The following is a 24,302-nucleotide window of genomic DNA, read 5'->3' as shown; positions in this document are numbered from 1 at the left end:
AAAAAAATGTTTAATACGACTCACTTTCTTGTGACAGAGTACGTTCAAAACTCTAATTCTCTAAACAAGGGTGTTACTAATAGAATAGATACGTTTCTTTTTAGATGCATTTAGACAGTTAATTTTGAATAAAAGTTTGTTGTTTCCTTCTGTTATTGGTACTTTAATTAACTGTAAACGATAATTTTGAATTTTTTCAATCGAAAAAATGATGCTGATTAACGGAAATCAGATTGGGAGTTTTGTTTAAATATTTTTGTGCAGTGTAGAATTAATTAAACATGGCATTTGAAAAAGTGAGTGCTACTGATGAATTGTTAAGCATGAGATGTCGGGAAAGTGACCACTTGAAAGGATCAGCGTTCAGTATTGAAAGATTACTAGCTCCTTCTGAGAAAAGATTTCAGGACAATCATTTTCATCAACAACTTCCTTTAATAAATAACAAAGACGAAAATACTGCAAAATGTGTACAACACTGTAAGTGGTATTTTTTTTAACATCATTTTTTCGTAATGCAGTCTCCGACGCATAGTTTGTAAGCCTCCATTGTTCTTTTAAATTTCAATTTTTGTTTTTATAATTACAATCAAATTTAGTCTTTTACAAAAGTTTTCTTCTTTTGATAGTTTGTCAACAAGAAAAAAGACTTTCAGTGACACCGGATTCTTCAATGTCTGCGATGGAAGAAAGTAATTTTGAGGAATCTGACATTATATGCTCAACAACACCCGAACCAGACATAACTTACGGTAAGTTTAATGAATTTATTTTCTATCATAATCAGATTAAAGGTGTAATTTATTTACTCTCAAAATGTTAATAGTTTCGTTGAAATTAAATCTTGAAAATATTCAATTCAATTCAATTACTTATTACAAATAAATCTGGACAAAAGAAAAACTTTTTCCTTTTTATTCCGCATCATTTTGATTTTGATAAATACATGTGATTAAACATCTCTGAATTTTAGAAAAATAAAAGAATAAATATTTTTTTAAAGCAAAACTTAAGACTTTTGAATGTAGGTAAAGTTTACGTTTATCATCAACGAGAAAAATATTTTTTACTCGCAAAACAATTTATTATGTTTAGACATTTTTTTTATCTAACTTGCGGATAAAAATTTGAATAGAAAATTATTTCTCCTTTTAAATCGTTTATTATAAACATTGTAAACTTCACTAATGTGATTTTGAGATTAAATAAATTATATTTTCAATCTAAACCTGCAGCGCGATCCAATAAATTAGTTAAATTATTAGTTACTGAATCCAAGTGAAAAGGTTTTCTTTGTAATTTTTTTGGAGTGGATTTTTACTTGAAAAAATTGAGCTGAAAATTGAGCTACTGCATTCAAAGTAAAAAAAAAAATCTAAAAGAAAGACATCTCATTCTTATAGAGTGAATTTTTACACTAATTTGGGTGAAAATTTACCCGAATTAATAAATTAACGATGACTCTAATATTGACGTGAATTTCCACTGAAATAAATGTAAAAATTCACTCTTTAAGAGTGAATCCACTATTAATTTTTTAGAATGGTTTTCTCATTCCGAATGGAATGACTCAATTTTCACTCTTTTTGGAGTAAAAACTCGCTCTAAGAAATTTAGAGAGACATAGTTATAGCTATAACTAGGTTGGATAAATTATCCAGAAAATTCGAATTAATCGAGTCCAAACAGTTAAATACATTTTCCAATTATATTTTTACGTGCAATGCACACATCACCCTTGTTTCAAAAGAATACAAGGATATTTCTATGAATTCTACCAATTTCATATAGTTTCTTGAGTTATATTTCGTTGACGTTGAAGTTTATGAAGTGAGTAGTTTGAATGTTTGATATTACTCTTGGATAAGTCCTATAAGAATATCTATAAGGTTGAACCAATTATGCTATCAATTCATTTGTACAACTTCTTCGTAGCCGGTAAGGTTCACGTGAACTCCATGATCCATTACTTCCTGCGAGTTCCACGCCCCCTCAATGTTTCTACTCTCCATCCACTATTTATCTGTCTCGACTCCTAATTCTGCCATGGAAATGTGGCAAAACGTTATTTCATGCAGTGTTTGAGAAAAAAAAGAATAAAAAGAATATTATACAAATGGAGCAAGAAAACCTGCCAAAGGTATTTCGCATTCGCCCCGAGTTTTGCTAATGGAGGTCAATTTCAAGTTTTCATCAACAAATCACAACAGACATGACACAGTACACTCGAAAGTTGTGTATCATGAAAATCGTTTCATAAAAGGGTGAGCGCAGAAGATGAGCCAAAATTTTCACTGGTCTCGGCTTCGATAGCTTCTCTTTCTGCTTATTTACTATTTTTTTAATTATTGTAAAAGCAAAGTCTGCAATTAAAATCAAAACCGACTAAAAGTTAATTAATCAATTCATGAGCGGTTAAATTGACTTTAATCATTAAGTTTTAATCAGAGTTGGTGAAACTGTCCCTATTTTAGATTATTCGCTACATTATTATTATTTACACAATAAAAATCCAGTGATTTAAACACTTTATATCTGTTCTTTGTTTGTTTCTTTCTTCAGCATTTAAAAAGTAAGATTATTTTCTAAAATGGAAAAATAGTATATTTCGTAACGAGTGCGAGCAGTTGTCAATTTTTGAATGAGCACTTTTTTTGGAGCAAACTGTAGAGTTATGAAAAATACTTTTCTGGGAGTAAAAAAACTTCTTTTGTCAGCTTTGAATTCTAATTAAGGAACAAGTGCCTTGAAAGAATTTTAATTAACGAAACTTTGATTGTTTCTTTTTAATCCTAAATGCTCGTATGACTCAATGAGTATGACAGTAACAGACTAATTTTCTCAGTGGCACCTCCAACTTTAGTGATTTACTGAGCGTAATAGTCGACGCAATAAATTTGAGATCTAAGTAAAAGTAAGATTCTTGTTCGGGGCACGAAGACTTTGAGATACTACAAAGCCGTCATCGTATATCGCGTAAATTTTAAACTCATACTCATACTACTGCAATCGTTGCAGTCAACTATAAAAATTTGCATATTGCTCTTCTGTCAAATTTCTTTAATTATTATTTTCATAATTGGCGATTTTGCTTTTTGTCTCCTTCTGCATTCAATGTTTTACCGAAAATTTTCAAATTTGATTTTTTCTGTATTTGAACATTAGGAATTAAAAAAAAAAATTAAAAACGTCATTTAGTTTATGTGCACGGAGGAATTTCATAAAATTACAAATTAAATTAAGAATTAAAGTAACAAATTTATTTTGATGTCCTAACAATTCCATACCTTGGAAGTTTCAGTTTTTTTTTATTTTTACGGACTGTATTAAAAAAAGGCGACTTTTAGCGACTTACTTACCAAAAAAGCAACTTTTTCGACTTTTCTCCCAAGCATTGCAAATTGCAACAAAATATCACTTTTTTTGGAGAAATCAATCATTTTAAAAATTTCTAATTGCAATTCTTAGAAAAATTGATTAATTTTTTTAAATTGTCCACAAATTCATTTAAGAAATTCATTTATTTTTGAAACATTAAATTACAATATGTTAAAACAACTAATTTCTAGAGTTATTTTATAATTTTTTCCAATTCAATTTGCTCCAAAAAGAAGTAAATTGAAATCTTTTAAAAATCTACTTTTTTAGACTTCGTACAAAAAATTTTGTAAAAATTATGTATTTTCAAATCTATAACTAACATTTCGAAATCTTTCAATTTCAGAGTGGTCATTAAAAAAATTTTCCCCGACAAAATTATTTTTAAAAATATGAAAGTTTACGGAAAATGAGTAAAATTTATGAAATTTAATAATTTATAAAAATTACAATTATAACCCTTTATGAATTCAATTATTTTCTACAAGAAAATTTTGCATTATTTAAAAAAAGTAATTAATTTTTTGATGAATTTTAATGAAATATTTTGAACATGCTTTTTTTCACTAAAATATTAAAAATAATTCTAAAAAATATTATTTTGTATAGGTATTTGAATTTTCAAAAATATGTCATTAAAAGTACTGTAAATACTAAATTTTAAAAAATAGAAGCTAATTTCCATTTTTAAATTTGCGTTTAAAGATTTTTCATTAAAATTTTTGATAATTCAATTTTTTGAAAATTTGCAATTAAAATTCTTCAAAAGTTGATTTTTAAAAATCCTAACAAAATACTTGAAAAAAATTAATTATTTTCAATTAAATTTTACAAAATTTCAATTATTCAAAATCTTTTTAATTGTATATTTCGAAAATTTAAATAGAAAAATGATTCAAAAATAATGTTTGAAAGATTTGTTTATAGTTATTTTTTGCACTATAAAAAACGAAATAAGTCACATTTCATACAAAAAAATATGATATTTTGTTGCAATATTTGGAAAAAAAGTCGAAAAAGTCGTAATTTTTAAAAATAATTCGAAAAAAATTTCAATTTTCTTAATTTTTCTGACAAACATTTTTTTTATGACATTTTCCTGACTTTACTGACATGTAGCCACCCTAAATTTTATAATTAAAAAAGTCTGCTATCTTTCAGAAATTATTTAAAAATATTTTTAAAAAACTAATTTTTGAAACTGCTTTATTATAATTAATAACACAACTGCATAAAATAATGGATTTTTTTGACTTTTTTTTGTATCTCCAATCAACTAAAGGGACTTTTTTTGTGCCTTATGGATGAATTTTTTTAATTATAGGCTTTATTGGAAGATATAAAAAATCTATGAAAAAGTATAGTGTTTATGAAATAAACAAAAAAATTTTTACTTCAAATTTGCAGCAATTTTTGTACATTTCCATGTAAATTAAAATTAGTTAAAATTTATTTACTAATAAGTAGTTATTATTTACTAATTGCTGAAGCAAAAAGTAAGACAACAGTTTACTATAGCAATTAGTTATTTTTGTCAATTCAGATTTCGAGCGGAGATTATCATGTAAAACCAATTTATTTGCAATTTTTAATTAAAAAGTTAATAAAAAACATAAATTTAGCCCGATATGAAATTAATACGTTAATTAAATGACTAATATTCCAGAAACAATGAATTAATTTTTTTGTATCAATCTACATATGTATTATAGTACATGTATAGTATATACCATAACAAAATAATCACCACGGACGAATGAATATTAGCGACAGTTTATCGCACCGTTTCCTCAAGCTGTCTTACTTTAGCTCTTCATTCATCAACAAATAATTGGGGGACAAGTTCGGTGTAGCTCGTGGCAATTAGGTAAACGAGAAGGCGTGGTGTTCTATTCCTGCAGCGTTCTGTATATATACGTTTCTTTTTCTTTGCCCAGAGTTTTTATTCCTTTTCTCGACAAACCCTTTCTAATTTCTTTTCTTCTTTCAGCTCGTTTCTCAATGCAATCGAAACAGAAACTCGATGACAAATGAGCAGGAACAGAGAAATCTTGGCATTTTTTTCTCGCACTTCTACTTCCGGTTAATGACACACACTCTTTTTGTTTAAATGTGTGTAATTAAGAGACACATAATAAACGATAAATGTTTCGAGTTTAAATTTAACTTTGATTAAATAATGTTTAGATTTTAATTAGAATTGCATTAAATTTCACGTGTTAATTAGGTGGATGAGAATTGCTGTCAGCAATATATTGGGAATAGTTATTGCCTCTGCCGCTGTATAAGTCAAGTTTGGTTTACAGATGTTGTAATTTCGTTTGTTCACACAATATTGAGTGAGTGAGTTAAGGGAGGTACGGTTTTAGCCGAGAGCCGAGAGCCGGAGCCAGAGCCGGAGCTTTAGGCTTAAGAAGTGCGAGAGACTGAAAAAAACGCGACAATTACGTCGCCATCTGACAATTAGTAGTCAGTAAACGCTTCTCCGTGGCCCATGAGACCCTGCCACGAATAGTTTTTAGAGATATTTATTGCTTAGCAGCAGCGAGCCACCTGATTTTCTCCTCCATTCGTTTGCCCTCAGTGTAACCGTTAAATAATGCACAATTGTTTGCTGTGCCAAAATTTCTCCTACATTACACAGTTTATTAATTTTCTATTATTTCAAAAAGATGGCTGTACTTTTACCAAAAATTTTCTTTCACTAATCGACTATTGTTACGTACTCTTGACACATCATTGGAAACATGTTCATTAGTGAGTTTTGTTCCTCGCCATATGACGAATGGAAAGATAATTAGAAGATGATAGCCGACGCTTAAAAGTTGAGTCTCTCACTCACAACAAACTAGTGGAGATACACTGAAGACGTTTTTCATGATGAGTAAAACGCATAAGCGTCAACTATCACCGTGTAACGGGGGATAAATATAAACATAAACAGCTTCGTCTTAAAAAAGGTTGAGATTGATGAGGAAGAGAATTCTTCTGGGTAATTGAACCTAACACTGCTGTGAGCACGAGGTACATCACATAAACTTCTTAATGGGTCTGGCACGCCTCTCGAGAATAAAATATGGAGATTTAATTTTTATTTAATCATTTTAAACATCAGCCGCAGCGACTGTGAACAATTCGAATACGTATTTTCCAAAAAGTGTATATTTAGTCTCTGCGAATAGAATTTTTTACTTTTACAGAAGCATGTACGAGCAGCATTGATACGAATTCTACAACCAGGGTTGATATGGATGAAAAAGACATTCACGACAGAAGTCCAAGTGCAGCTAGCGATGAGGAGAGGAAGAAAAGACCCCGGACAGCTTTCACAGCATCTCAGATCAAATCTTTAGAAGCTGAATTCGAGAGAAATAAATATCTCAGTGTCGCGAAGAGATTACAACTCAGCAAAAGTCTAAAACTCACAGAAACACAGGTAACTTAATTTTCAATAAAATTCGAACGCAGGTGTTGAATACCTATTCTGAAAAATCGCATCTTTCTCAGTAAAGGGTTAAAAATTCTCAGAGTCTCCAGATGTTTTCTCTCACTCCCAAATGATAAATGAACATGAATTAACTTTTTTCTACTATAGGGTATTAATATTTCAAATTTTTAATACTTCAGCATGAGTTGAGTTTTTAATGAATTACAATAAAGTCACATATAGTTTCGCAGCCTATCCATAGTTTTTGAATTTCCGCGAACTGGAGATGAACTAACTATGAATTATGAGGCTACAGGAATTATGTAGCACCATATGTGTAGGCGCCAATTCGTGGCGCCATAGGGGAGAATCGTTCCTTATATGTATGACCAATTAGCACCTAACCACCCCTTTCTTTCTATTTTTTTGGACACAAACATTTATAAACACCAAGTTGATTGTTTTCGACACTGAAATATTTAAATATTTACATTTACTAGCGAAGATAAAGCTGTGAGTATGAGTAATTAAATCTCTCGATCGCAGGGTTGCCACAAGTCAGGGATTTTTATTAAAAGTAGAGAGAAAGCTAAATATTTAGAATTTATAAGAAAATTCTCAATTTTTGTGTCTTTTTACCACGAATTCTAAGAAGAACCTTCAATTTTTTCTATTTCTGACAATAATTTATTTGAAAATTCTATTGAAGAACTGCCATAATAAAGTTATTACTTATAAATCATTTAATGAAGTATTTTTTTGAAAAATTTTAATTACAATTCTGTTGAAATTAGTTTCAATTTTTGACGCAAATCTTTGAAAGAATTCAATTATCTCAATAAATATCAAAATTCTTTTCAGAAATTCAATTATTTTCAAAAATCTTTTTTAAATTCCCGTCAACATTTCAATAATCATTATAAATAGCAAAATTCTTCGTCGAAATTCAAATGTATTCAGGAATTTTGATAAAATTCATTGCAAAATTCAATTATTTTCATGAAAACATCAATATTTATCACAAGAATTCAATTATTTTCAAAAAATCTAAAAAAATTGTCAACATTTCAATTATCTTTATAAATAAATAACAAAATTTATTGAAAATTCAATTATTTTAATAAATAATAGTATTCATCACAAGAATTAAATTATTTTCAAAAATTTTTCTTAAAATGATTTTCAATAATCTACTACTTAAATAAAATTTCCCAAAAGAATTTAATTACTAACAAAAATTTCGATAAAATTCTACACGATTATTCAATTATTTGGAAAAAAATTCCACAGCAATTCAATTATTATAAATAAAATTTGCATAAAATATTTTCGTCAACATTCCAATTATCTTTATAAATAGCAAATCTTCTCGTCGAAATTCAATTATATTCAGGAATTTTGATAAAATTCATTGCAAAATTCAATTATTTCCATAAATAATAATATTCGTCACAAGAATTCAATTATTTTCAAAATTTATAAAATTTTTCGAAAAATTCAATTATTTTCAGAAAATCTAAAAAAAATGTCAACATTTTAATCATCCTTGTAAATAAATAACAAAATTCAATTATTTTCAGGAGTTTTAATAAAATTCACTGCAAAATTTAATTCTTTTGATGAATAATAGCATTCATCACAAGAATTCAATTATTTTCAAAAATTTTAATAAAATTAAAAGCATAGCAAAATTTCATTTACTTTCAAAAATTTTTCTTAATTCAATGATTTTCAATATTATACTATTTTAATAAAATTTCCCAAAAGAATTAAATTATTAAAAAAAATTTCCAAATAATCGAAATTTCTGGTAAAATTGAATAGTAAACAAGTGGATTTGAAAATTCTCAAAAAGAACTCTTTCAAAAATTATTAAAAATAATTGATTTAAAGAAGAATTTTATTTAAAAATTGTAGAAATTAATAATTTAATTGAAATGATGAAAATAATTTTGAAGGAGTTATAGTAACAATTTTCTTATAATATAAAATAATGATTTTATTATTCGGTAATCTTTAATTATTATAAAACATGAAGAAATCGAGCACTCCGAGTCAAAGACTTGGAGTGATCCATTTCTTCAAGTTTTACAATAATATTTTGATCAGTTATTGAATTTCAAAATTCTGCAAATAAGGGAAAAACAAAATTAAATTTTTGTAGCAACCCTGGATCGACTATTTTTTGAGAAGTGCATAAGCTTGCACTATTCTAGTTTAATTAGTACTCTGTATTAAAAAAAATGTTTTTCTTATATTATAAGCGAAATAATTATTTTTGAAAACTAAAGAGAAGTAACCGTAGATGAAAAGCAGAGAGACATGTCGTGCTGCAGACATAACTGTCACAATATTTCTCAAACTTAACGAGCTGTGGTAGCAACGTCAGACCAGAGAGGCGTCGATTTTTTAATTAGGATATATTACACACAGTCCATTTCAACTCCACATATCCTTCTAAACAGAAAAGAAGGGGAGAGCACAATTTTTACCTATACACCCAGTTTAGATATGAAAATCACTGTTTCTTTTGCAGATCAAAATTTGGTTTCAAAATAGACGAACAAAATGGAAAAGAAAGTACACAAATGACGTGGAACTTTTGGCGCAACAATACTATTCAAACTTGGGAATTCCTGCTCCAAGACCAATTTTCGTTGGAGATCGATTATGGTACGAAATTAAGCAGCCTTTATACTATAATTATTTGCTTTTTTCAGAAAACTTATCTTTACTATGGCACTTGTTTTACTAATACAGATAAATAAACAAAATAATTAATATTGGGAAAATTTTTTAGTTAATTCAATAAAAGATTCAGTTTTACTGAATATTTTATATAAATATTAATAAAAAAAACATTTTTTAGGTTCTTTAATTACCCAGGTCAACCGCAACCTGGATCGCCACTTTTACAAACACATTTATCACCAATTCTTTTACCATCGTCTCTGCCCATTGTTCAGCCATTACCAAGTAACTTATCATCCGGACAACACGACACAATTTTTCATGATGTACCTTCAAATCATCCTACTTATGTAATGCAAAGAATAGACTTCAGGCATCACGAGTCGTAAAATAATAATTATTATTAAAATGTATATTGTCCACAAATTACAAAATATTATATTTTCCCCTAGTAGATTAATAACGAGAAAAATTTAGTTATTTCAATTGTTCTTTATACTTTTCTTTTTTTATAAGTTTTCACTTGTTTTTAACAATTTTGAAATTTTTAATTTTTAAAAATATTTTTTGTAAATTTAAGCGTTTTGCTAATAAATTATATATTCTCTTTAAAATATTTGGAATTTCGACTGAAATTTATTACATCAGTTGTATTTGTCTTGAAAGAAGAGATATGTGCGGTATTTAATTTAGAAACTATTTAATATCACTTACTGAGAAATCTCAAAATCCAAGTTCTTGACACATGTACAATTGTTATTTGCGAATGAGGGAATTAATCACCTTAATCACTCAGAGAGACTGTAGTGACGCCTAGTGTCTTTTCATCATTTGCAGCTTGATCTTCAATGATTTTTGCGTATTTTTCATTGTCCAATAGATCTTCCTCATCCAACATATCTTGCATTCTTTGTTTGTATCTAAAAAGTATTAAGTGTATTAATTATTGTGTATTATTAATATATTATTATAATCTTCTTTTGACACAATTATACAAACATAAAATAAATTAATTTTAAACAAATTGCAATTCTTCTTTTGAAAATTAGACTATAATAATTGTTAATAAAAATTTATGAAGATATGTCAATGGAAGGTTAAATAAGAATGAATTTTGAAAATGTTCAAAAATTCGAGAAAATGTTTGTAGCAATCAGCTTTGTGCAGAAAGAAATAAATACTTGAAATTTTACCAGAATTGATTAAAGGAGCCAAATTTCATAAATATTTCCTATACAATCTTTTTCAATTCATTCAATTCTTTCATTTACTTTAAAAAATGTTATTCTATTCAACTGGTTTATAAAAAATTAGACAACAAAAATTTTGAATTTAAAATACAAAAAAAAGAAAAAAAATATAAGTTGAGCGCTGATAAATAAAATTTCAAGTACTTATTTTTTATAAGCTTAGTTTAGTCACACTTCGCATTATTAAAATTAAAATATTAAAAAGTTTACATTTCACTGTCAGGATTATTGTCTTGATTCCTGCATCTTTCCAATTTCTTCTCTAGAGGCCTTACAAAGTCTCTTGTAGGAGTTTCAATAAATTTGGCCATAGATCTTATTTCTGAAATTAAAAATACTTTAGAATATCTGTCGAAAGTTTAGTAAATTTTATTTTTTTAGTCACTTACTTCTGACTGCCTCGATTATTCCACCCAAATGGTCTCTGGAAAATAGAATATCAGTGACATAACTGTCCAAAGTTGATGAAATTTTTGAAGCTGCATTGAGAATAGCAGACAAGGCTATTTGACTCGGAGCATAAAGTAAAACGCTATCGGTCATATAAACATTATCAAGAAATTCCTCTATATGCGGACGCAATCTTTCTGGATTTTCTATTCCTGGGTATCGTGTCTGAAAAGAATTGTCAATTAAAAATTACCGTACACAAGGCGAATAATTGCATTACTATTTAATTAAATTAAATTGAAAATTTAACCTTCGTGTCACAATTTTATACCTTTATGTCAATTAATAAACCTTCTACAGGCCTAAACGGATTATGAACTGTTAGATTATAATTTAACTGTTGCATGAGAAGCAGTTCGTTATTGAGAATAATATCGGAAGCTTTATCTCGATCTCCTTTGATATTCGCCACGAATTGAGATATAGAAACGTTAAATTCTTCCACCTGAAAATAAATAATAAAAAACAGCATTTAAAATAAGATTTACAAAAAGAAAAAGGAAAAATACAAATATAATTGTTAACTTTTACCTTGCACGCTAAATATACACAGGTGACTAGTATTTCCTTCGGATGATAGTCCATTACACTATTTCTCAAGTAAAACCTTTTGAAATAATGCAAAGCAGTTGCAACGGTAGCGCGTGGCATTTGTGGATTAAATCGTTTACCCAACTCTCTTAGTTGTGTTTCATAATAGCGAACCAGGATACGCTCTTCTGATTCTGACAGAAAATATTCTGCCTTTTGCTCTGCCTGTAAAATAAAACAGAATTCTAATTTATAGTTCTAACAAATGTCAAGAACAATAATTTTTTAAACAACTACTAAATTTTCATATTTCTTTTAAAATTTTGTATTTTGTATATTATTATCATTATTATTTACAAAAGGATACAAAAAGTAACGATGTTAATTGAATATTCAAAGTAAAAATACGCTTAAACATTGTTTGCGCGACAATAAAGTACTGTTGCTTTATTGTTTAAAAAAAAAGAAATAAGAAACATAACCTATAAAACCCATTGTATTTTTTGCTTAAAGACTCCGAGTGAGCAAAAAAATAGTAAAATATGGTTTATTAGACATATAGAAACTATAATTTGGGATTAAATTGGAAAATACAAAAGCAGTTACTTACTGACATTCCATTACCGTGTTTTTCTACAAAATTAGCATTGGCTTGTCGTCTAAGTTCTATTAAATCCTTTTCATCAGTAAATACCCAGAATTTCTTTTGAGTACTTAATGGAAACATGTTTTATGTAATTGAACATCAAATAGCAAATAAATATGAAAAAATACTTGAACAGAATCAAACGAAACCAGTCGAAATAAATATACACGTGAATATGTAGAGTTGTAAACAAATAACAAACCGTGAAACCGTCGAACGGAACCAACTGAACCAAATGGCAAATATCTGCTCTTGGGTAACTGGTAACTAATTCTGGCGACAGATGTCAGCACTTGTCAGAAAATCGACTGTACCTACCGAAGTATTTAAAATTTTTGTGGGAAAAACGACATTTACTACCTTACAATTTTAAATAGTTTATAATTTGAAAAGAAGAAGGCAAGAAATAGGATCACAAGTATGTACATAACCTAAAAGAGTGATAATTTAAAAAAGTACTTTTATCCTTCAGTGCTTATGGAAAAAGGGGTAAAAAAAGTTCATGAAAAATGGACTTCGGTCTTCGGAGTAGATTTTATCATCAGAATTTTTAGTTCAAAGTGCTTCCATGTGCGTTTGAACTAAAAGTTCTAAAAATTCTGATGATTCGGGTGAGGTTAAATTTTTTCGCATTATTTTAAACTTAAAGTGAAGGTGATATATTTTGAGGGTAAGATTCGTGGGATCATAAGTTTATGCAATTCACGCAATAGTAATAAACAAAACTGCAGACTGGAAGTAGGTCCATTTAATATGGACGCCCCCGCAAGCGTTTGTGAGCGTTTGCCTTACGTTCCCGATCTAAGGGGGCGTTTCGCTGGCTCTTTGTCACCCGACAATCGATACCGCTACATCTTATCACGATCAGACGCGGATCCCACCTTTGGCCGCGAGGGAGACTCCTACTGCCCTTGTTCAAGCAAAGACGTCGGCTCGTTTGCTCGTTTGCCCGTTGCATTTGAGTAGCCATAATTCTCCAAGATTTTTATGCTCGCAAGTTCCGCAGCTGAGGCCTTTGCCTTCTTGTCCCCATCGTCATGTCAGACCCTCAATTTCAACGCGATCGCTTCAAGATCGAAATCTATCGCAAAAGCATAAGTTACAATATAACGAGAACGATCGAATGCGATCGTTTAAACTCGTAAATTTTAACTTTCTGAGAGATACCTATGTACGTGTAATAAGAAAAGTTTGCATCATTTGACTTAAGAGATTGTTATTTTTGCAATCGCATCGATAAAGAACTAATATTTTGTTTTCCTATAATATAATAATAATAATTCAGAGTTGGGATAATAATGGATTTAAGCACCAACAAATTTAAAAGCCAAACGTCAGTCATCACTTCAAGTTAGTAAATATTATTATTAATTCAATTGTAAAGAGCAGTTGTGCTGAATTTACGTAATGGATTTTTAAACACAGTTTTCTTGAAAGTTGATTCTAAAGTATTAAAGAAGAGCATTTTCCGAAACACGGAGATACACAGAACTTTTTTAGAATATATTTCCGATTCAGAAAAAATTTGTATTTAGGAAAACGACACTAATTATCAAATTTGAGCTTATTCCATGAATCTGGAGCTTTTTTTATTGAAGAAGAGCTTTTTCCGAATCATGGAATCTGTCAGAACTTTTTTAGAACTTATTTCAGATTTAGTAAAAATTTGTATCTAGAAAGTCTTGAGAATTTTTCAAGTCGATTATCAAATTTTAGCTTTTTTTATAAATTTGGAGTTTCATTTTATTAAAAAAGAGCTTTTTTCCGAATCACGGAATAATTCAGAACATTTTTGGAATTTATTTGCGATTCAGAAAACATTTTTATTTTGAAAAACGACACACGAATTTGACAATTTTTTAAAAAAAAATTTGGAGTCGATTATCAAAATTTGGGCTTTTGTTCATCAAATTGGTGTTTTTTCATTAAAGAAGAGCTTTTTCCGAATCACCGAATCTTTTAGAACTTTATTAAAATTTATTTTCTATTCAGAAAAAATTTTTTATTTTGAAAAACAACGCTGGTCTTGACAATTTTTTAAATAATTTTTTGGAGTCGAATATCAAAGGATTTTTTTTCATCAAATTGAAGTTTTTTTATTGAACTAGAGCTTGTTCCGAAACACGCGAATGTACTCAAAAATTTTTTAGAATTTATTTTCGATACAGAAAAAATTTGTATCTAGATTTTAGTTTCTTTTCATGAATTTAGAGCTTTTTCTCAAATAAGTGGCCAAACCTCGCAAAAACATTGATTTTGAACTCCCGAAAAAGTCGACTAATTTTGGGCTTTTCTTCATCAACTTGGAGCTTTTTTTTTTAAAGAAAGAGCTTTGAGAAATTTTACTCTGTATTTTTTGCAGTGTAAAGAATCAGTTTCATTGACTTCGGAATATTAATAAGAATAAAGAGTAAAGATTTCATATTTATAAAAACAAAGTATTATATAATTGCCTTCGCGATTGTCTTCGCTCTGGTTTGAAAATCAAGAATGTATTAGGGTGAAGTACGCGACCATTAATCTAATATTGCGGTTGCGACGCCCTCAACATTGCGTGCCACCCTCTCATGTTATATATTTTCTCTTTTTAGACACAGACAAGCTTCATTGACTTGAAACTTTCAAGTTTGTATATATACTTATGATTTACCGCGAATTTGTAAAAATCTGTATTCCATAAAATACATTTTGTATCTCATAAATACAAATTTTTTCTCTTATAGAATTCTAACATTATTGTTAGCAATTATTAAAGAATTGTTTAATTTTCGAGAATCGTTAGTTACTATATATAAGTATGATAAATTTTTCTTTTGTTTTAATCCTATTTATTCAGTTTAATTTATTTTTGAAGTAAATTTAATTAAAATTTCTAACTCGAAAAACTTCTCTCTCAATTCCTGATGCCATCCCGTGTAGAAATTTACCGTGGAAGTGTATGAGAAACTGTCCAGTTGCGCTAGATTCAATCTAGCAACTAGATGGGAAAAATGGACAGGCTTGAACGAGGGATGTAACGCTAGCAACGTCAAGATTTTGTACAGTTATTTTGTCTTGTCCTTGTCTAATAAAATAAATCATTCCTAGCCAGTTCCTGGATATTAAAATAAGCAGTTTCTACATACTGGGAATAATTGTTAGGTTTATAAATAATAAAAGAATATTTTCAACTTTACCCTTTTGTTTGTTTAACTTTTAAACAAACAAAAGAGTAATACAAAAGTATTTGTTATTATCACAATTCCTCTTACAATTATTTTTGAAATTAATTGTAACATATTTTACTAATACATTGGATTTTTTCTTTAAAACACAAACACATTCACTATAAAGATTCGTACTTGTATACCAATAATAAAATTAATTGTATATTATATTGTTGCAATGACAAAAAATTCACTTAAAATTACCAAAGTTTTATTACTTATTATGAATATTATAATATGAAAAACAATCTGAGACTATGAATGATGACATATATCACATGTCCTTTTTCTAATAAATCTTCTTTTCGCTGTAATATATTTAAACTTGAACACTGTTCCTGTTCAAAAATGGAAAACTGAAAACTTTTCACTAGATTTATAAATTTGATTTTATCTTCACAACAAGATAAGTTACAATTGTAGACTCTTGGTTTCTTTTCATCAGGCACTACGTCGCAAGAACTGATTTCGTCTGCTAGCTTAGTAGACTATCAGAGCCACCTTCTCCACGAACTTGTACTAAATTCTTAATTTCTTAAGTCAGCGTCCTAGACAGTGCCTAGCTAATTCTTGGACAACCTGCTATACGAACTTGTACTGAATTTTCAATTCAGTATCCTAGACAAATTTTAGCCAGATTCTAGACTGTCTTCGTAGCGAAGAAAATAAAGGGGAAAACTGTACATTAACATTTCGGGGCCAGGACAGTTTTTTCAGAATAATTTTCCACGACAAATGCTATCTAGCTGTAGTCTATTTCTAGGAAGGCCACGACTAATTTCTACACGGGATTTATAATAGTACTCCATACACTGTAAAAAATTTAGGAAGTAAAAATGTTCGGATAACATTGGATGATCGAGGTTAGGTTCGGTGACTCACTCAGCGGGAAATAAAGTGTTCGCGCATGCGCGAAGCGCTGTGCGACCACTTTATTTCCCGCTAAATGTTTGAACTAAAAAAAATACTTTGTTTTAAGATGTGTCAGGAATTCAGCAAAAAGCTTTTCTCAAAAATGTCACAAATTAAAACAGGAATTTCTTCTAACTGGAAAAATTGTTATATTTAATGCGGTAAAAGTGGTTATAAAAACTACAAAGAGCTTTTAAAAGTTTTTGGTTGACTAATTTCGCGTCTATATAGAATCACCTATAAATTCTATTTTCGGGGAACGAAAGTCAGTCATTTACGCTGCGTGGAAACGACGAAGAAATACCACAAAGAAAGGCGGCTGATCGCCCCTGGCGAATCGCGTTGTACAGTTGGTGTATCTTTCGTCGGTATATATGAGCCAACAAGAAGGAAGAAAGAATGTGTTTTAGAGGAAGAAAGAAAAGGATTGTATATAATTACAGTGCGGTGGCTAGACTTCCTAATTCGTATTCGTGCCCTATAGGTATATACAAGTTTGGCTAACCCAATACATTCTCTCTTCGTAAGTTCGCAATACATAAGTACCAATTTATGGCAAGCATAATGTTTCTTAATGTCTTATATGCGACCTGTACAATGAAGACAAAATTTATTTCACTCAAATAATCGGTTTCTTCACTCTGCTATCAAATTTTGTGTTTGTATTTTATTATTTAAGTCAATTGCATGATATTTGTTTAGAATACAGAGATTATTCGGTGGAAGGAAAATGTAATTGAATATTCATTTGATAATTGTCACATATGTTTCTGTAGGGGAGAGTCGGGCAGAACCTATACCATAAAAATCGAATTTATATTTACTTTTAAAAATTAGGGGGATTCAATGCAACCTAAGACAAATTTGCAGCAATCTTGTTCTGCAAGCTTGGCAAGATTGCACGGTAAGTTTGCCGTAAGCTTTCCTGCTATCTGGTATGCTTCTAAAATATTAAATCCAGTAAAATATCTCATTTGATCCGTCATTACAAACGGAAGCTTTGCAATAAGAAGCCTACTGTCTTCGTCGACAAAAAGTTTTATAGTCGATAAAAAGTCGACTATAAAATTGTGGTTCACTTAATTTGAAAAGGTAATGACGTGAATATTATGATCAGATTAATTCGATTAAAAGATAATCAACATCAAGTTCTAATGTATTGTTTATGCAGTGGATCCTCTAATTTCAGGTTCGTCCCGCATCCATCGATAATTAACGAACTGTAATCACTTGACCGGCTACTCTTTATACACATGCATAGACATAAAGTAGTGCAGGGTCCCCCGCGGCGTGGCATATGTGAAAGTAGATACATATATTTCAAGGAATTGCAGTACACAGGCGAGATTCTGCTCCTATAATTACATAGTGTAACACAGTAATGATAAGAATCAACAATTTTGTCTTGTGGTCTCACGCTCAATTTAAGAAAAAAATTTATTTACAAAAAGTCTCTTTTTTCCTGTCTTTTGACAAGAAATTTTTCTTCACCTATATATAAAATCTGATTGCTGACACTTTATAAATAATATTTATTTTATCAGTTAATGAGGCTTTTTACACCCGAAAGCAATGTTTTATTTATAATTGTAAAATATGGAATAATGAACAGTAAAAGTGCGTATTACATTTACAGACTTCGCACTCGATAATTAATTTTAAAAAATTAGCAAAAAGTAGCTTTTAAACTAAAAAAAGGAGTAAAAAGTACATATATATCAAAAAATTAAAATTGACTATAAAAAAAAAAACTCGTTTTAGATATACTTTACAAAACTGACAAAAATTCCATTCTATATTTTATTTCTCTGACTTTTTTCTAATTTTCATCAAAAATATTTAATTCTTTCTTATTTATATATATTCCAGGGCATTCCAGGTCAAATCGGAAATTATTTTGCTTTGGCATCTCAAATCTTTTTTAAACATTTTTTTTCTTTTAGTACTGCTTGAAATGAGCTACCTTGATTTTTTTCAAATTTTTTCATAAAGCGGTTCAGGAGATACAGATTTTTGAAAAATGACGTTTTTTACGTAAATTTTTTTTTAAATGCTTATAACTCGGTCAAAAATTGACCAATTGGATGTTTTTATAATGAAAAGTTTTGTTTTCACGCGTAGTTTTTAATGAAAATATTTTAAAAAATTTTTTAAATAATTTACGATAAGATTTAAAAATTATTAAAATAAAATTTCATTTTTAACAATGTATGTATCGATCAATTTTTTTCAAAATTTTTTGTAAGAAACTAGCACTAAATTAACAATTTTTAAGCCTTGTCCGATCGTGGACAAACGATGGGATCTATTTATTTTGAAATTTTTAATTTTTATATACGCAGTGGTGGCCAAATGACTAACTTGCCATTTGACAAAATCACACAAATTTTTCACAGCAAATGTGTTTTCAGACTGAGTCTCTCCAAACTTAACCTTCTTTCTGTGTAAAATTGTGATTTGGTCAAATGACAAATTAGGCCTGTCGTTTTGACTATGAATATAAAAATTAAAATTTTTTTTAAAAATAGATCCCATCGTTTGCCCACGATCGGACAAGGCTTAAAAATTGTTAATTTAGTGTTAGTTTCTTACAAAAAATTTTGAAAAAAATTGATCGATACATACATTGTTAAAAATAAAATTTTATTTTAAAAATTTTCAAATCTTATCGTAAATTATTTAAAAAATTTTTAAAAATATTTTTATTAAAAACTACGCGTGAAAACAAAACTTTTTATTATAAAAACGTCCAATTTGATCAATTTTTGACCGAGTTATAAGCATTTAAAAAAAAATTTACGTAAAAAACGTCATTTTTCAAAAATCTGTATCTCCTAAACCGCTTTATCAAAAAATTTGAAAAAAATCAAGGTAGCTCATTTCAAACAGTACTAAAAGAAAAAAAATGTTTAAAAAAAAATTGGGATGCAAAAGCAAAATAATTTCCGATTTGGCCTGGAATGCCCCATATATTATATTTCTATTTCTTATTTATAAATGTAATTTAATTCTTGCGAAGAATTTTATAAAATTTTTTAAATAATTCATTTATTTCGACTAATTTTATGCAAATTCTAATTTTAATATTTGAATTTCAGAGAAATTTTGATTATGCATGAAAAAAATTGAATTTGTACGAAGATTTTTACAAAAAATTTTTAAAATAATTAATGAAAATAGTAGATATATTAAAAATCATTGAACTGCGAATAGTTTTTAAAAATAATTAAATTTTACAAAGAATTCAACTAAAATTTTTGACAATAATTAAATGTTTGTGTGGTATTTTATTAAATTTTCCTAAAAATAATTGAATTTCTAAAAAACATGTTATTATTTATGAAAATAATTGAATTCTTGTGATGAATATTATTATTTATGAAAATAATTGAAGTTTGGAAAAATTTTATCAATTGTTTTTTAAATAATTGAATTCTTTTGCGAAATTTTATAAAAATAGTAGATTTTGAAAATAATTGAATTTCGAATATTTCTTGAAAATAATTGAATCGTTTTAAAGAATTTGATTATAATTTTTTAGCGAATAGTTTTTTGATTTCTAGTATTAGGGAATTTAAAGTAGTGGAAATTCTCAAAAAAAAAACAGAAATAGTAGCTTTTAGTTTAAAATTTAAAGAAATTAAAATTTAAATTTAAAAAAAGTATCCAAATAGTAGCATAACGTAAAAAAATAGTAAATATAGTAGTTTTTAGTAGATGAGTGCGAAGCCTGCATTCATGTTCCAGGAATACTGAAATACCTAAATTTTAAAGGCAACTTTCCACTGAAATATTTTAGGGAAGTATTTTGTTCTGCCAATGAAAGCTTCCCATATTGCAAATAATTTAAACGGGGGGTTAGCTTTCCCTAAGTTTGCAAATGAATCTTACACTGCAAAAATAAGTGTCTTATTTGATATCTTAAAATAAGATGTAAGATGGAAAAATGGTATCTTACATCTTAAAATAAGATGTTTTCTAAAGTATCTTACTGATTTTTAAGATGTTTTATACGTCTTAGATATTTCTTCTATCTTAAAAAAGTAAGATACTTCTGTAAGTTTTTTAAAGTATCTTAAATTAAGATGTTTCTGTCTCAATAAGATGTTTAGCAATAAGATACTTGTGAATTGTAAGATGCGAAAAAAATTTAAGTTACTAAAAACTAAGATGCATAAAATGTCTTACATATAAGCCCATAATTAACCTCAAAACTTTTTGCCCCAAAAATACACAGAAAATGTGTACGAAGATACTTTTAACATCTTAAATTAAGATATTTTAAATGACTAAAAAGTGACTACCATAACATCTTAGAAATGACTACCAAAACATCTTAAATAAGATACTTCTTTTTGCAGTGTAGGAACATTCAATTGAAAACTGATTAAGATTTTCCAGATTTGGAGCAAGATCCTCCATCATAAAGCTGCATCTGAAGTTCACTGAGATTCTGACGTAAGCTTCCATTGAAAGATATTCGGGAATGCTTCTCTAAAGATTTCCGTCTAACTTCTCCTTGTGATTATAGTGGAAGCTTTTTCTGGAAGCTTCTTTACCTTGAATGACCATAGCAGAAAAAACCCTTCGGCAACATATCCTTTAACTGTTTTATATGCATATGCATATGCAAAGAATTTAAAGATTTGAAGAAAGCTGCGAATAGTATTGCAGTTGAACGAGTTTGATCGTGCATCTCTGAAGAAAATTATCCACTTTTGTGGTAATTTTGAGCTACCAATGCGCATGGATTTCTGCGCATCATGGCCGAAGATTCTTCAACAATGATTGGCGACTGCGGAGCGGGCTATTTGAGCAGCGGTTGGTGGTTTCAGCCGCGTGGCGCGAGTAATTTTGATCATGATTATACTAATTTCATAGCATACCCCTCTCAAGCTCGACCCGAGTTCACAAGACCGCAGTACTCTAACAGCTTCTCTGACTACTTTCAACATGGTATCGGTTAGAGAAAACATTTCGAAAATATACACAAAAATATTTACAGTACTCTTAAAATCCTTGTTTTTTGTCAGGACATCGCCTCTATTTTGTCACTTATTCTTTCCCCAATTGCAATTGTGGAAAAACAATTGTGGAAAATCATAAGTGAAAAAATGGAGGGGATGTCCCAAAAAGTACTTTAAGGACAGTTTGGGTTACATTCTAACGTAACACTGTTTATTTGTCAAGAGAGCTTGTAAATCCACTTCGCAGTTATTGCTATTAACCTCAGCTATATATTGAACCATAATTTTCCCGCGTTGTTAGTGAGGCGAGCAAAAGGCCCTCATTTCTTCCCCCTCACTGGTTCGATGCCACCGCTCGACTCATGGTTGAGCCGACGGTGGGGGCTAAATTACCACAATTTTGTACTTTTTAACCTGAAAAAAAGAGGATAATTTTTGGTGGAAACGCAACAATTTTATCGGCCGTTGTTATGTGAGAGATCAGTTGCAACTTACTGCTTCTACGCGTTACACCTGTCCACATCGTTCCCTTTAAACAATTCTCAATGCACATATCGCACATTGTGTCACAATTATTATTCATTGTTATTTATTATTATTCAAGATTGTCAGTTTCGTATTCATGTCATTTTATTTCATGTGCTCTTTCTTATCTTACAGTTCTTTATATTTTAGCAAATTAAAGTTTTTTTGTCATCAGCGCCACGTGTTTGATCTCATGTCAAAAATGTCTTCAATTTCTGTGCATACAATTTTTGAGTTTAAAGTAGTGAAGAGATTTCATTTAAAAAATATGCAAGTTTCATATTTTAGGAAATATCGATCTCGAGAATTGACTTATTGATCTGATTGGGAAAGTTACAAATTTTTTGTGTTATGTGTGTGTTAATATAGTTATTACCTTGGTAAGTCATGAATTTATGTAGGTAGTGCATTTATCTTTGGGTGTAGAGAATAAATGTATGTTCTAAAGAATGAGTATAAAATTAAAAATATCGCTTTGATAAATAATGGTGCGTATTATAAACATAAAATTTAAAATATGATTCATATTCATTGCAATAATATATTATAGTGCAAGTTTATCATATTTTCTGGCACTTATTTATACTTTATGATTTCGTCACTTGACATTTTGATCGTGTCCTATATTGTTCAACTTTATGTGTTCAATTTTATATTCAATTTTATGTTTAACTTTTTAACTTTATTCAACTTTATGATAATAAAGCACTTTTATCGAAAGAAGTAGAAACCTTTCTTCAGAATAGAGGCATTTTTCAAAAATATTAATGTTGAATTTTTAATCGCAATGGAACTGACAATCTTTAATGTTTAGGTCAAGGCATTGATGCTGCAGTATTTATGTAAAATTACAGTAGTGCTTGCAAGAATAAAACTTGATTTAATTAATGGGTGTCGTGTTGCGAAAAGTACGCAGAATTTTTTCCTCTATTTTGCTGATCCTGTTGGTAGAGTGCCTCCGGCAAACCGCACGGACATGACTGTCTTGGAAGATTTATACTCTTGCATATATGTAAGAAAGTGTGCGTGCGAGTCTTCCTTTTTCTTTTGGCGCCATTTGGAGTACCATTTTGCGTAAAAGTTTAAATTTTTACTCAACTTTCGAAAAAAAAATGGTTGCTTTTTCAAAATAATTATTTAAAGGTATTGTCTATATGTGACCTGCAGTTTTTTACTTAGATTTTAGTTTTACAAAGCATCCTTTACAAGCAGTGCAGAATAATGTGAAAAAATTGATTCAACTGATATTTGACAAAAAATAAGTGGAGCACTATGCAAATTGCAAGTATAAGGTGGTTGAAAAATCAAACATGTAAATTTTTTTTAGTTATGGTGTATATAGGTATAGTTATATCGATTTTAGTATAAAGAAAAATGTCAAAATCGAAATATGTTGAGAGGATTCATCGCTCCCGGGCTTTGAGTGCCACCAGGAAAAGGGAACAAAACATTCTAAAACCGCAAGGGCGAAAAGGACGACGGTGATAGGGCGTGGTTGACGCGATGCGGCGGTCTCAAAGAACGATCGCTTTTTAGCTTGAGGGTAAGGCTTTAGATCATCGAAACTGGGAGCTCTAAAGATAAGATCTAGTTATCGAATAGACTCCTGTTTTTAATCGTGATGTACTTTCAACCACTTTTTCTCTTTTTTTTATTCGTATTTTGCATTTACGACATTCTTCTGATTTATAAGATTCAAGAGTTATTGTTTCTAATACTGCTAATGTTATTTTTCATAGTTGCTTAAAATAGTTAACTCTATGTACTAAATACTAATACAGTAGAAATTTGTTCAAAACTTGTAAAATTAAAAAAATGGTGAAAAATAAGTTTGTTGTGAAATGTATTTAAGCGACGGTAGGATCACCAACTTCAACGGATTTAAAAAGAAAATATTCCTTCACGTTTTGAAATCCGTTGAAGTTGGTTCAAAGAAATTTGAAAATATTTATTTTTACGCATTCGCCATTTCTTAAATAAAAAGTTGGGATTTATTTCTGAATGTGGACGATGAGCGAGTATCGGTATAAACATGTAGGAGTTAAAACTTAAAGCAGAATCTTGAAAGTGAGTCCAAAGGGTCCTAACGACGAAGCGATGACCCCAAAGCACGGAAACAAAGCCTATAAAAATGACGGAATAGGCCGCTTATAGGGTCGTGGTAATTACAGCCTCACAGGGAGCGGCAGATGTTGATAATGATAGCCTAATGTGCGATGTGTCCTACAGAAAGGACGCACCGGTTCTGAAATCCTGGCGCCACGAATCTGAGAATTTGTCTCTCAATACTATAATAACGCGATTGCGGATTATAATTCC

General features: G+C 29.3%; 2 protein-coding genes across 2 annotated transcripts; one reads left to right on the top strand and one right to left on the bottom strand.

The window, feature by feature from the left end:
• The first annotated feature begins 13 nt into the window (after positions 1-13).
• Positions 14-10,024, top strand: LOC122501667 (barH-like 1 homeobox protein). The gene is made up of 5 exons (XM_043611306.1): positions 14-480; positions 630-752; positions 6,579-6,814; positions 9,342-9,478; positions 9,675-10,024. The coding sequence occupies exons 1-5, from the start codon at positions 282-284 to the stop codon at positions 9,883-9,885; spliced, it is 906 nt and encodes a 301-aa protein (XP_043467241.1). The 5' UTR covers positions 14-281; the 3' UTR covers positions 9,886-10,024.
• Positions 10,025-10,179: 155 nt separating this feature from the next.
• Positions 10,180-12,615, bottom strand: LOC122501666 (cyclin-H). The gene is made up of 6 exons (XM_043611304.1): positions 12,338-12,615; positions 11,728-11,952; positions 11,468-11,641; positions 11,136-11,361; positions 10,957-11,068; positions 10,180-10,416 (listed from the first exon to the last, which is right to left on the bottom strand). Exons 1-6 carry the CDS (start codon positions 12,452-12,454, stop codon positions 10,281-10,283), a joined length of 990 nt encoding a protein of 329 aa, XP_043467239.1. The 5' UTR covers positions 12,455-12,615; the 3' UTR covers positions 10,180-10,280.
• Positions 12,616-24,302: the final 11,687 nt, after the last annotated feature.

The sequence above is a fragment of the Leptopilina heterotoma genome, unplaced genomic scaffold (genome assembly GCF_015476425.1).
Source record: "Leptopilina heterotoma isolate Lh14 unplaced genomic scaffold, ASM1547642v1 Lhet_212, whole genome shotgun sequence".
Lineage (NCBI taxonomy): Eukaryota > Metazoa > Arthropoda > Insecta > Hymenoptera > Figitidae > Leptopilina > Leptopilina heterotoma.
Note: the sequence above shows the minus strand (reverse complement) of the source record. Positions and strands in the feature narration are given on the sequence as shown.